Here is a 13,019-nt window from a genome sequence, read left to right as displayed (position 1 = left end):
TAGGCTTGTGTGGAAGTACCACCAGAGGGCAGGCTGGACTCACGGATAGTAGCCCAACTAGGCATGTGAGTCAAGGGGACCTGAGGCAATTAAGCACAGCTGATGGTACTAATGACCTATTATCTTTTCCCTACAAGAGAGAGGAGGGAACCAGCAAGAAGGAGGATAAACCTATCTCTGGAAGATGGCTACCAAGAGAGAGAAGCTAACCATGAAGCACCATTAAGATGGTGACAAACCCGTGACTTTTGTTGTAGTTTAATGATAATCGTATTGTGTTCCTGTTTCATCTCGAGAAGATCTATGTTTTTCCTTGGGAGATTTTCATTATGTTGGAGTGTTTGTATTGACCAAAATGACTTGGTCCACTCACACTTGCCATAACAAAGCGGTTGAATACTTATTGACTCAAGACATTTGAACTTCTCATTTTGAATGAATTTGTAAACATATTGCAAAAAATTATTCAATTTAGAGACGATGGGGTATTGTGACACAAAATCTCAATGTAATCCATTTTAAATTCAGGCTGTAACACAAAAAAATGTGGAAAAAGTCAAGGGTGTGAATACTTTCTGAAGGCACTTCAAGTGAACACCGATACGATAGCTTAAACATTCTTGCTCAGAATAAAACCCTTCATGAGTTTAAGGCGTCTGAGGAGGGACTAATTCCCACAATCCTCTGTCCTCCTCTCTGGGCCTCCTGCTAAATCCATTGATCGCTATCCATCCCCTCCAGAGTCTTCTCAGGTGGCCCGATCTTTGTCTTTCACATAAGCCCAGGATCATACCAATCCCCTGCTGGAGGGGGGACCTGAATCTCCCTGGGTTCAGTCTCGCATTACATTACAGAGAGGAAGGATTATCTAATCTCAGCCTTCTAGGATTCCTTCTACTCCGGAAGGAGAACGATAAGGAAGAGTCCTTATCTCCATGATGAATTTACTCTGGGACTTAGAAGAGAAAATCAATGGGGCCAGTAGGATTGTGGAGGATGTTTGAGAGGGTGCTTCAGTTCGGCTGGAGCCTATCCGAACTCTGCTAGCCGAACCGAACGAGTGTGCTCGCAAACTCCCTTAAAAGGCCTTCACTTTAAAAACGAGAAATAACGGCAATTGTACTGTTTTCCATTTTGAGATGACATAGCCAGTATGCACTTCCTCAAAATAGTCAATCAAATCTGTCATTAATTTTTACGTTTTTGCCGAAGACATCTTAGTCACGCAATTTTACATCTAACAGATGTTTGGTGCAGTATTTTTCAATGGAAAATTTGCATGAAAACAAGTCGTCTCTTGTTGAATGACAAAGACTTTGTTCAACAGTAGGGATCCTTTAATAATCACAGATGAAGGGGCGTAGATTCCGGCTCCGAACTTTGGCTTGCCTCCAGAAAAACATTTCTGTGACTGAACAGCCGAAAAACCCCTCACCGAAGTCCAAAACATCACAAAGTGTGTGTGTGTGTGTGCGCATGCGTAATGGAGCTCCAGTGACTTATGGGCTGGGCCCGGCAGTCAATGCATTTGTTTAAATTGACTGAGCCCTAGGACCTTAAGTTGATATTTGAAGAGAGAGGGAGAGAGTGAGGGAGGGAGAGAGGGAGAGAGAGAGAGAGTGAGAGAGAAAATATCTACCCGGTGTTAGTCTAGTCTGTCCCTCGGGGTTAATAACAAAGACTGATAGCTTTGTGGCATTTCAGCTATACTAACATGAAATGCATTGGTAAATGTTCATTCCTATGTTTTGTCTTCAAACTCTTCATGATCATTTATAGATAAATGACTGAACAGAAATGAGCAAATTCTCCAAGTTAGCCTCAAATGAGAACAACCATCATTTGATGTCACTTTTCACTCACAAATGTATTGTTGCTTTTACAATCTGTTTCCATAATCTATAAACCTGTTGTGTAATATGAAGCGTTTGAAGGCAGTACTTGGGAATGAGCATTTACCAATGCATTTCATCGGTTAGCATTTCAGCTATACTATCAGAGGTACAGAGGTACAGACTAGATTAACACAGCAACTGTAGACCTCGGTGGCTTTCTTCAGGCATTAAGCTCTTCGCTCGTCCGTAACCACCAGTGTAATGTTCAGTGACTGACCACTGCCTCCTCTCCTTCCCCTCCCCAGATTTGCTGCCTGCTGACCTGGAGCGAGTGGTGAATTGTGAGGCTGTGAAGCTGGGCAAAAGCCCCGGCAGCAGCAGCTCTGTGATGCTGACCCCTGTATATGAGGTGTCCTCCATGGAGCTGACCACCCTGTCCCCCGAGCCCCAGGGTGAGGTGTCCCCCTCCTCACAGGCCTCAGAGAGCGGAGCCTCAGACACCAGTGGCCCCGAGCAAGGCCCAGAGGCCCCTGGAACAGTCCTGGAGTCAGGTAGCCAGCCGGACACTTCCAGTACAGAGGGGGGTGAGGATGACAAGGACCCCAAGAGGATCAAGCCACACCTCCACTGTCCCGTGTGCAAGGTCACGGTCAACTCTACATCCCAGCTGGAGGCACACAACAGTGGTACAAACACGACAGTCTCTGGCGTAGCACACCCCGCAGCCCCCTCAGATAGCATAAGTTCACGTCATAAGCCATGATTTATTTATTTTTATTACAGGCTATTAGCTTTAAAACTGAGAAAAAATAAATCTACAGAAAATGTGTAGAATAGCAGGAAATTAGCTTTAAAATTGCAATTTTCTCTCTCTGCCCCAATGACGAATATATATACAGTTGAAGTCCGATGTTTACATACACCTCAGCCAAATACACTTAAACTCAGTTTTTCACAATTCCTGACATTTAATCCTCGTAAAAATGCAATGTCTTAGGTCAGTTAGGATGACCACTTTATTTTAAGAATAAGAAATGCCAGAATAATAGTAGAGAATGATTTATTTCAGCTTTTATTTCTTTCATCACATTCCCAGTGGGTCAGAAGTTTACATACACTCAAATAGTATTTGGTAGCATTGCCTTCAAATGGTTTAACTTGGGCAAATGTTTCAGGTAGCTTTCCACAAGCTTCCCACAATAAGTTGGGTGAATTTTGGCCTATTCCTCCTGACAGAGCTGGTGTAACTGAGTCAGGTTTGTAGGCCTCCTTGCTCGCACACGCTTTTTCAGTTCTGCCCACCAATTTCCTATGGGATTGAGGTCAGGACTTTGTGATGGCCAGTCCAATACCTTGACTTTGTTGTCCTTAAGCCATTTTGCCACAACTTTGGAAGTATGCTTGGGGTCATTGTCCATTTGGAAGACCCATTTGCGACCAAGCTTTAACTTTCTGACTGATGTCTTGAGATGTTGCTTCAATATATCAACATAATATTCCTCCTCATGTTGCCATCTATTTTGTGAAGTGCACCAGTCCCTCCTGCAGCAAATCACCCACACAACATGATGCTGCCACCCCCGTGCTTCACATTTGGGATGGTGTTCTTCGGCTTGCAAGCCTCCCCATTTTTCCTCCAAACATAACGATGGTCATTATGGCCAAAACGTTATATTTTTGTTTCATCAGACCAGAGGACATTTCTCCAAAAAGTCCGATCTTTGTCCCCATGTGCAGTTGTAAACCGTAGTCTGGCTTTTTTTTATGGTGGATTTGGAGCAGTGGCTTCTTCCTTGCTGAGCGGCCTTTCAGGTAATGTCGATATAGGACTCGTTTTACTGTGGATATAGATACTTTTGCACTTGTTTCCTCCAGCATCTTCACAAGATCCTTTGCTGTTGTTCTGGGATTGATTTTCACTTTTTGCTCCAAAGTACATTAATCTCCAGGAGACAGAACGCGTCTCCTTCCTGAGCGGTATGATGGCTGCGTGGTCCCATGGTGTTTATACTTGCGTACTATTGTTTGTACAGACGAACGTGGTACCTTCAGGCGTTTGGAAATTGCTCCCAAGGATGAACCAGACTTGTGGAGTCTATAATTGTTTTTCTGAGGTCTTAGCTGATTTCTTTTGATTTTTCCATTATGTGAAGCAAAGAGCCATTGAGTTTGAAGGTGGGCTTTGAAATACATCCACAGGTAAAACCTCCAATTCACTCAAATTATGACAATTAGCCAACCAGAAACTTCTAAATCCATGACATAATTTTCTGGAATTTTCCAGAAAGGCACAGTCAACGTAGTGTATGTAAACTAATGACCCACTGGAATTGTGATACAGTGAATTATAAGTGAAATAATCTGTCTGTAAACAATTGTTGGAAAAATTACTTGTGTCATGCACAAAGTAGATGTCCTTACCGAGTTGCCAAAACTATTGTTTGTTAACAAGAAATGTGTAGAGTGGTTGAAAAACGAGTTTTAATGATTCCAACCTAAGTGTATGTAAATTTCCAACTTCAACTATATATATATATATATATATATATATATATATATATACTGTACCTGCTCCAGAGTGTATCTGACATTCGCTTCCTCCAAATCCACTCCTCCAGGTACGAAGCACAAACAAATGCTGGACGGCCAGAGCGTCCAGCCGCGGCGCCGGGGGAAGATGGCGGGGGCTGGGGGGCGCTCGGCCTGCAAGAGCAAGCGCCTGGGCACAAAGGGCAGCGTAGGGGTGCCCAGCAAGAACTTCCACTGCGAGGTGTGTGAGATCTACGTCAACTCGGAGACCCAGCTCAGCCAGGTGAGGAGGCTCGGGGTCGAGGGGAGGGTGGCAGGGGAGGACTGGGGGTTTCACAGGGTGAGCAGGGTTCAGCAGTGGGGAGAGAAGTGAAACAGCTGAGGTATAATTTCATATGTTGACTTCCTGAGTGGATCTCAGGTGATTGGACTGGACAAGATCTGGTTTCATGTTCTCTCACAGTGAGGCCAGTGTGCCACTAGTCTATGTGGAGATCTGACACACTGGGTCTCTTTCCTCCTCCACTAAACGTGTCCTGACAGTGTTCTGAATTGATGGAGCTCAAAATGGCTGGGAAGAGTGGAAAATATTGTGAACGTAGCCATGGGGTATGGGAGATAGACAGGGAGAGATATGACCCTCTGGGCTACTCAGTACTCCTGGCGCTGTTTGCGTGACATGAATGGTGAGAAGAGGAAAGAGAGGGGGTTTGTAGGTAATTTTGCACACCCTGAGAAGTGCTTGATAGAGTGCTAACCGAATAAGACTCTCATTCAAATGACCCTTGTCCTGCAGTGTTTTTGGCTTTGTGTGGGGTTATCAGTTATTCATCCTTTATTTAAGGTCACATTGAGATTGAAATCTCTTTTTCAAGTGTATCCTGTCACATGACAAATACATTTTGATTTGACACACACAGACAGACAGATGATGTCAGTACAGTAGATGTTGACAGGGCAGACTATAGAACTACCTCTTCAAACAAAATGAACACTTGATTTCTTGGTTGGACTAATTATTTTCATGGACTTTTTCCACATTTTGTTACATTACAGCCTTCTTTTAAAATTGATTAAATAGTTTTTTTAGCAAATATATAAAATTAAAAAAACAGAAATATGACATTTACATACAGTTGATGTCGGAAGTGTACATACACTTAGGTTGGAGTCATTAAAACTTGTTTTTCAACCACTCCACAAATGTATTAAGAAACTAGTTTTGGCAAGTCGGTTAGGACATCTACTTTGTGCATGACACAAGTTCCTTTTTCCAATAATTGTTTACAGACAGATTATTTCACTTATAATTCACTCTATCACAATTCCAGTGGGTCATTAGTTTACATACACTAAGTTGACTGTGCCTTTAAACAGCTTGGAAAAATTCAGAAAATGATGTCATGGCTTTAGAAGCTTTTCATAGGCTAATTGACATCGTTTGAGTCAATTGGAGGTGTACATGTGGATGTGTTTCAAGGCCTACCTTCAAACTCAGTGCCTCTTTGCTTGACATCATGAGAAAGTTTTTAAAAAATTCTGCCAAATTGTAGACCTCCACAAGTCTGGTTCATCCTTGGGAGCAATTTCCAAATGCCTGAAGGTACCACGTTCATCTGTACAAACAATAGTACGCAAGTATAAACAGCATGGGACCACGCAGCCGTCATACCTCTCAGGAAGGAGACGCGTTCTGGCTCCTAGAGATGAACGTAAGTTGGTGTGAAAGGTGCAAATCAATCCCAGAACACCTTGTGAAGATGCTGGAGGAAACATGTACAAAAGTATCTATATCCACAGTAAAACGAGTCCTGTATCGACACAACCTGAAAGGCCGCTCAGCAAGGAAGAAGCCAGTGCTCCAAAACCGCCATAAAAAAAGCCAGAATACGGTTTGAAACTGCACATGGTGACAAAGATTGTACTTTTTGGAGAAATATCCTCTGATCTGTTGAAACAAACATAACTGTTTGGAGGAAAAAGGGGGAAGCTTGCAAGCCGAAGAACACCATCCCAAACGTGAAGCACGGGGGTGGCAGCATCATGTTGTGGGGGTGCTTTGCTGCAGGAGGGACTGGTGCACTTCACAAAATAGATGGCTTCATGAGGAGGAATATTATGTGGATATATTGAAGCAACATCTCAAGATATCAGTCGGGAAGTTAAAGCTTGGTCGCAAATGGGTCTTCCAAATGGAGAATGACCCCAAGCATACTTCCAAAGTTGTGGCAAAATGGCTTAAGGACAACAAAGTCAAGGTATTGGAGTGGCCATCACAAAGTCCTGACCTCAATCATATAGAACATTTGTGGGCAGAATTGAAAAAGTGTGTGTGTGTGCAAGGAGGCCTACAAACCTGACTCAGTTACCCCAGCTCTGCCAGGAGGAATGGGCCAAAATTCACCCAACTCATTGTGGGAAGGTTGTGGAAGGCTACCCAAAACATTTGACCCAAATTAAACAATTTAAAGGTAATGCTACCAAATACTAATTAAGTATATGAAAACTTCTGACCCACTGGGAATGTGATGAAAGAAATAAAAGCTGAAATTAAATTGTTGATCCTAACTGACCTAAGACAGGGATTCTTTGAGGAATTAAGTGTCAGGAATTGTGAAAAATGTATTTAAATGTATTTGGCTAAGGTGTATGTAAACTTCCGACTTCAACTGTAAGTTGAATACTTACAGTTGAATAATTTGTTGAAGCATCTTTAGCGGTGATTACAGTCTTGTGTCTTCTTGGGTATGACGCTACAAGCTTGGAACACCTGTATTTGGGGAGTTTCTCCCATTCTTCTCTGCAGATCCTCTCAAGCTCTGTCAGGTTGGATAGGTAGCGTCGCTGCACAGCTATTTTCAGGTCTCTCCAGAGATGTTCGATCGGATTCAAGTCCGGCCTCTGGCTGGGCCACTCAAGGACATTGAGACTTATTCGAAATCCACTGCTGTGTTTCATCAGACCAGATAATCTTGTTTCTCATGGTCTGAGAGTCCTTTAGGTGCCTTTTGGCAAACTCCAAGCAGGCTGTCTTGTGCCTTTTACTGAGGAATGGCTTCCGTCTGGCCACTCTACCATAAAGGCCTGATTGGTGGAGTGCTGCAGAGATGGTTGTCCGTGGGTCTGAATACTTATGTAAATAGGGTATTTGTTCTTTATTTTTAATAAATTGTCAAACATTTCTAAAAAACAGTTTTTGCTTTGTCGTTATGGGGTATTGTGTGTAGATTGATCAGGGGGAAAAAATATTTAATCCATTTTAGAATAAGGCTGTAGCATAACAAAATGTGGAAAAAGGGAAGGGGTCTGAATACTTTCCGAATGCACTGTGCCTATGGCGTCACTACCTCAGCCCTCCCACTTTTAAAGGTAGCACAGGACCCATGATGTAATAACAAACTTATTAAATGCTCTTTACACATGTCACAGTAGAAGGTTTACTATTCCTGAGGTGATGCTAGCAGTGGAAATGTGTGTTTGAATTCACCTGGCACAGTGCCAGCGACTGCATTTTTATTACAATAAAGCCATTCTGGAAAAAGCATTCCCACACTAAGCAGATGTATATCAGATGGTATGGTGATTCACTCAGAACTGTCTATTTGAGCCTGTGCGAGCTGTTAGACGTATGTTAATTGACGTGTTTATGGTGTGGTAATCTAGGCACATGGTTTTATTGAACTTCGTTTCTAGGCTGTTTCGGGTAATTGCTTCCCTGGTGATGTTTAGTCAATCGTAGATGTAATCGTATGATGGGATGGTTCTGGAAAGTTTTGCAGCTCTCTCAGACGAGCTGGTCATGGAAAAGATACAGTATATATATGGGCATGTGTAGCAACCTTGCCTACAACAAGCCTTAGTAGTGTATTCCAATGGCACTGTTAAAACCTCCTCTGATGAACTAGGATTAGCCAGTTGATAGTAGAACAGAGGAGAGAGAAATAGACGTGCATACTGTAGATAGAGGGAAGTTGTAGTAGGTTTTCTTTGTGGTTTTGCGTCCTCTAAATATTTTTTTCAGATAGTGCATATTGAGTGTACAATACGGTTGACTGAGTGTACGAAACCTTAAGAACACCTGCTCTTTCCATGACCATAGATTGACCAGGTGAAAGCTATGATCCCTTGTTGATGTCAATTGTTAAATCCACTTCAATCAGTGTAGATGAAGTGGAGGAGTCAGGTTAAAGAAGGATTTTTAAGCCTTGAGCCAATTGAGACATGGATTGTGCATGCGTGCCATTCAGAGGGTGAATGGGCAAGACATAATTAGTCTGTTCTGAGGGCAAAAGGAGGGCAAAAGCAACTTAATATTAGAATGGTGTTCCTAATGTTTTGTACACTCAGTGTAGATCAGGCATGGTCCACTAGATAAATCCAACATTAATAACTAGATTAGCAGACTAACGTTTCTCCTCTGATCTCCTCAGCACATGAACAGCAGGAGACACAAGGACCGTCTGGCAGGAAAGCCCCCCAAACCCAAGTTCAGTCCCCACAACAAGAGCCAGCCTACCTCCAGCTTATCGGTGAGAAACGGCACACGCGCACACACACACACACACACACACACATCCATTACATGAATGTTCATGTAGACACACGCGCAGTTGCACGCACGGTTTGAGGTTAATTCAAGTTTAAGACCCATACATTTGGAAAATCCTCTAAGAAAATAATGGCCAATCATGTTTGATCTCTGAATAAAATGTATTTTTATCTCCTGAATTGACTGAATTGTAATGTAATTGTCTCCAACCCTGACACACACACACACACACCTCATTGCTACTCCCTAGGGGGTTGTCTCTCCTGTGAAGCAGCTTGCCTGCCTGTATGCCTGTGCTGTCAGAGAGGTTAAGGACACTGCTTTGTGGTAGTGTACCTGAGACTGGAGGCTGAAATACCCCCAGCACTACCGCTACTGACAAAGCATGCAGCCTGAATCAGCACTCTATATTAATCACTTTTGTGCTCCTGTCATGTGCGCACCTCCCCTTGAACCTCTCCTTGTCCCCATCTCCTCCGCTCCGCTCCACCCCACCACCACATCCCTATTTCTCCCTCCTCTGCATCTCCATCTCCTCTACCTCCCCCTCTTCCCATCCTCCCTGCAGACTGTGAGATGGACTGGGTATGCAGGCGGGGCCGTGTCTGCCATGAAGAAAATGTTCAGCCAGTACAACCTCACCTCTCTCTCTACTCAGGTGAGTGGCAGGGCCCAGTGCAGGCAGGGACAGGGGAGAAGTGGGCTGTCAGGGCTACAGCTGGCTTAACCACTGGAACTGGCTAGGTGCAGGGAATTGAACAGCACCAGAAAAGATTGCTCTAATGTAAACTTTGTAAAGGGTTTGGAGTTTAAGCATGTCTGTGTGTCTGTGGTTCAGTCTTTTGTTCTTTTGTCTTGACTGTGTGAGAGTGTTCATAAGTCCCCTAGTTGTGGTGAGGGAACGGATATTAGTATGGAGAAATGTACGAGCATGTTTAGCCAAGGTAACGATGTGTGCTAAAAGAGCAATGTTCCCTGGGAATTCGTGTTTGCTGAGCAAATGTGTGCTCTACTTTGAGTAAATGTGTGCGCTTCAAGAAATGACATGCACTCTCTGTCTCTGTTCTCCTCTGCTCTCTCCTATTCTCCTTCAGACCAAACTGGCCTTCCAGAAGCAACTGACCAGGAGCCTGACCACTGGCTTCCTGCCCAGCCCCCTCACCCAGCCCACCTTGTGCACCATGGCAACCAATCCTCTGGCTCTGCGCCACCCGGCGGGCACCACCTTCTTTCAGACGCCCTTCCTGAGCCCCACCCTGTTCCGGCCCGCCCCGGGGCCCCTGAGGGCCACGCACCCCTCCATCATCTTCTCCCCTTATTAATGACACAGTACAGCCCCCCGTCCCTCTGTCCCCCTCTACCAACCCCCTTGCCCTGCCTCCATTACTGTGACCCACATGACGAGGGCCACGCCACGCACAAACTATGCAGACCACAGAAACCAGGATGGAGAGAACAGAGAGAACGAGGCTAACAACTGCTCATGTCATGGAGGACACACCCCCAATGCCAAGGCCCTGCCTCCTCTCCACCACACCCTATCTGTCTCCTTCTTCTGTGGTTGGTGGCCTGAGGAACAGGACACACCTCCATGGACAGACTGGTGCAGCCAGGAGGCCTCTCTCTTAAACAGCCATTTCATGGGTCGATTTGGTTTGGATTCTTAATATTATTGTGTAATTTATTAGAGAACAAAAATAGATGTATCTGTTTAGTGTGGTTGCCACAAATAAGGTCCCTTTACGTCATGCTACTCCTCAGAACATTGTTTCTATAATTGGTTGGCTTGCTTTTTGTTGTTATGGGTCGATATTGGGGATGCTAGCAGGTGAGCCCAATGCTCTCTGAGCTTGTGACTTTCTTCAGCCATATGTGGCGCTGCAGATCTGCAGTCCTACGGACCCAAGTCTATGAGTGGGATCTGTCTGAACTATATGAACTCATATTTTAACACCAACACCCTTCCACCAAGCCCCTATCTCCCAAACCGTTACTGGGCTCTTGTCATTGGAACCCAGAGCTCTCAATTGATGTGTAGAATAGATGATTAAGCCCTTTCTCTCCCTCTCTCTTTCTTTTTCTCTTTCTTTCTCTCCCTCTCTCTGTCTCTCTCTCTCTCTCTCTCTCTTTATTTTTCTCGTTCTCTCTCTCTCTCTGAGTCACAGCCCAACATGGCCTTTCATAATTCATTTTTTACCCTGCATCCCCAGAATTAAGCACTCATTAAGGTCCTGAAAAGGTCAGCTTGTCAACTTGATTTTGTCTCAAGTTGCAGATCTGCCTCATTAAATATCTTTGCTCCGTAGCAGTGCTGGTGCATTGGTTCTGACTGTCTCTATTTCTCTCGTTGCGGAACAGGCAGCACAAAATCATTTTTAAAAGCCTAGCTGTCTTATATTATAATCTGCCATGGTTCCCTGTATCCCAGTGATTTTATAGTGCTTGATCCCCCAATTGTACTCCCTGAGCCATAGTCCTTAATTTTCTCTTGAGCTATCTCAGCAGGAGCTGATGGATAGCAGTGAATGACAATTTCCCCTTGCTCAAAAAAACCACTAAGGGGTAGAAATTACTTGATGGGTTTACAATCTTCGATTAAAGGTTTCCACTGTGCAGAGATGTATGGGGGGGGGGGGTGAGAACACATTTCCCAGATCACCGATTGGATCATCAAGAATGGAGGGAAAGAAACAAAGCACAGTGCCATGGCAACCACATTAAAAGCACCTTAAACAGATTTACTTATGAAAGCAATGAAAATATGTTCTAGTTTTTTGTTCTTGTTCCTGGTGTGATTTTTCATAAACTCACGAGAGTTTGATTTAGCCTTTTTCAATCACACAAACAATCAACTTATAACGATTCAATTTTATTGTTGTTGTTATCCATGAGACAGGTCTGAATCTAAATCTCAGATCTAGTTACATTTTTAAAGCAATATGTTCAATCAATGTGTCCGTGTTTCGAACGGTTATACAGTAGGAGAATATAGGATGTGGGGAGATGGCTTTATCTGATTCTGAACAATGTATCTATACCTCTACAGAGATGCTCTACAGCCTACCGTACTGTATTTGAAAGGCCAATTCCAAGAGTAATTTGAACTGATGGGTTGTTGTGATGCGTTTTTCCTTGATGGTCAATCTCATTCTCATGATGCTTCAGCCCTCTCTCTGTGTTGACATTGCTGGGCTTTCACCTTACAGAGGAGCAGGACACGGCGATTATATGGATTACACAGAACAGCCAGTGTTATTGATGTCGCAAGTGCAGTAGAACACATAATCATATTCCCATACCCCTCTCTCCTAAACAAGTAGACCCACCTTTAAACAAACACTCAATAGCCCCACCAGACCGGCCCCAATACTTGGGTCTCCTGATTTATCCCAATACCAACTCTCTTTGCTGGTTTATTACCAATCCCAACACTTACACCCAACCAGTCTGCTTTAGCAACAGCAAAATGGGGGAAATCCTATGCAGCTATGTTGTTCCCTTCAGTTCAGTCAGTGCAATAGTATTTCCATGTGTGTGACGCAGCAGCGCCACCTGCAGTGAAGACCTTGTTATTGCCCTTCTAGATCAAACCCAGCACTGTTTCTCCTCCATCTTTTTAAATCTCTTTGATTCTGTACATGTTTCTGAGGCCTTTGTCTATGGGAATATTAAACCAAGCCATCAGGTCTCTTTGCCATACCAATGTGATTCTCTCCAGTCACAGTAAGTTACTCAGTGAACCAGCCAGCCTATTGATCTCCAGTGTTCTCTCTGTCTGTCTATCTATCTATCATTACATGGGAACTCTATGGTATTCAGACATTTTAAGGACATTTTTATTAAATAAATACATCTAGAGAAGGCAAATGATCTATGTAGAAAATATAGAGTAAATATAGACATTTTATCAAAGTTGCTATTGTTATCTTTATCTTGATGAAACACTATCTTAGCTGAGGTTAGACTGTTGTTGTAGGCTACAGCAGACACACGCTGTACATGGAAAGGAGAAATACTTTGCTTGTTTTTTCTTGTTTGTTTTATTTACATGGTTTTACTGTACTTGTTTTTTAACCTACAAAAGAGACAAATGTTGAATCGAAAAA

The 13,019-nt window shown here is 43.5% G+C and overlaps 1 protein-coding gene across 2 annotated transcripts in view; it reads left to right on the top strand.

Annotated features, from left to right (window-relative positions):
• Nucleotides 1–13,019, top strand: part of znf385c (zinc finger protein 385C) — a 202,686-nt gene extending 189,667 nt beyond the window's left edge. For both annotated transcript variants that reach the window (XM_036938244.2, XM_036938247.2), the window contains 5 exons: nucleotides 2,141–2,521; nucleotides 4,454–4,647; nucleotides 8,795–8,893; nucleotides 9,482–9,571; nucleotides 10,008–13,019. In XM_036938244.2, the coding sequence (XP_036794139.2) occupies nucleotides 2,141–2,521; nucleotides 4,454–4,647; nucleotides 8,795–8,893; nucleotides 9,482–9,571; nucleotides 10,008–10,235 (992 nt within the window). In that variant the 3' untranslated portion in view covers nucleotides 10,236–13,019. The remainder of the gene's footprint in view (nucleotides 1–2,140; nucleotides 2,522–4,453; nucleotides 4,648–8,794; nucleotides 8,894–9,481; nucleotides 9,572–10,007) is intronic.

Source organism: Oncorhynchus mykiss, chromosome 12 (genome assembly GCF_057628025.1).
Source record: "Oncorhynchus mykiss isolate SJ-2025 chromosome 12, ASM5762802v1, whole genome shotgun sequence".
Lineage (NCBI taxonomy): Eukaryota > Metazoa > Chordata > Actinopteri > Salmoniformes > Salmonidae > Oncorhynchus > Oncorhynchus mykiss.
The sequence above is the reverse complement of the archived record's forward strand: the minus strand, read 5'-3'. Positions and strand labels throughout refer to the sequence as shown.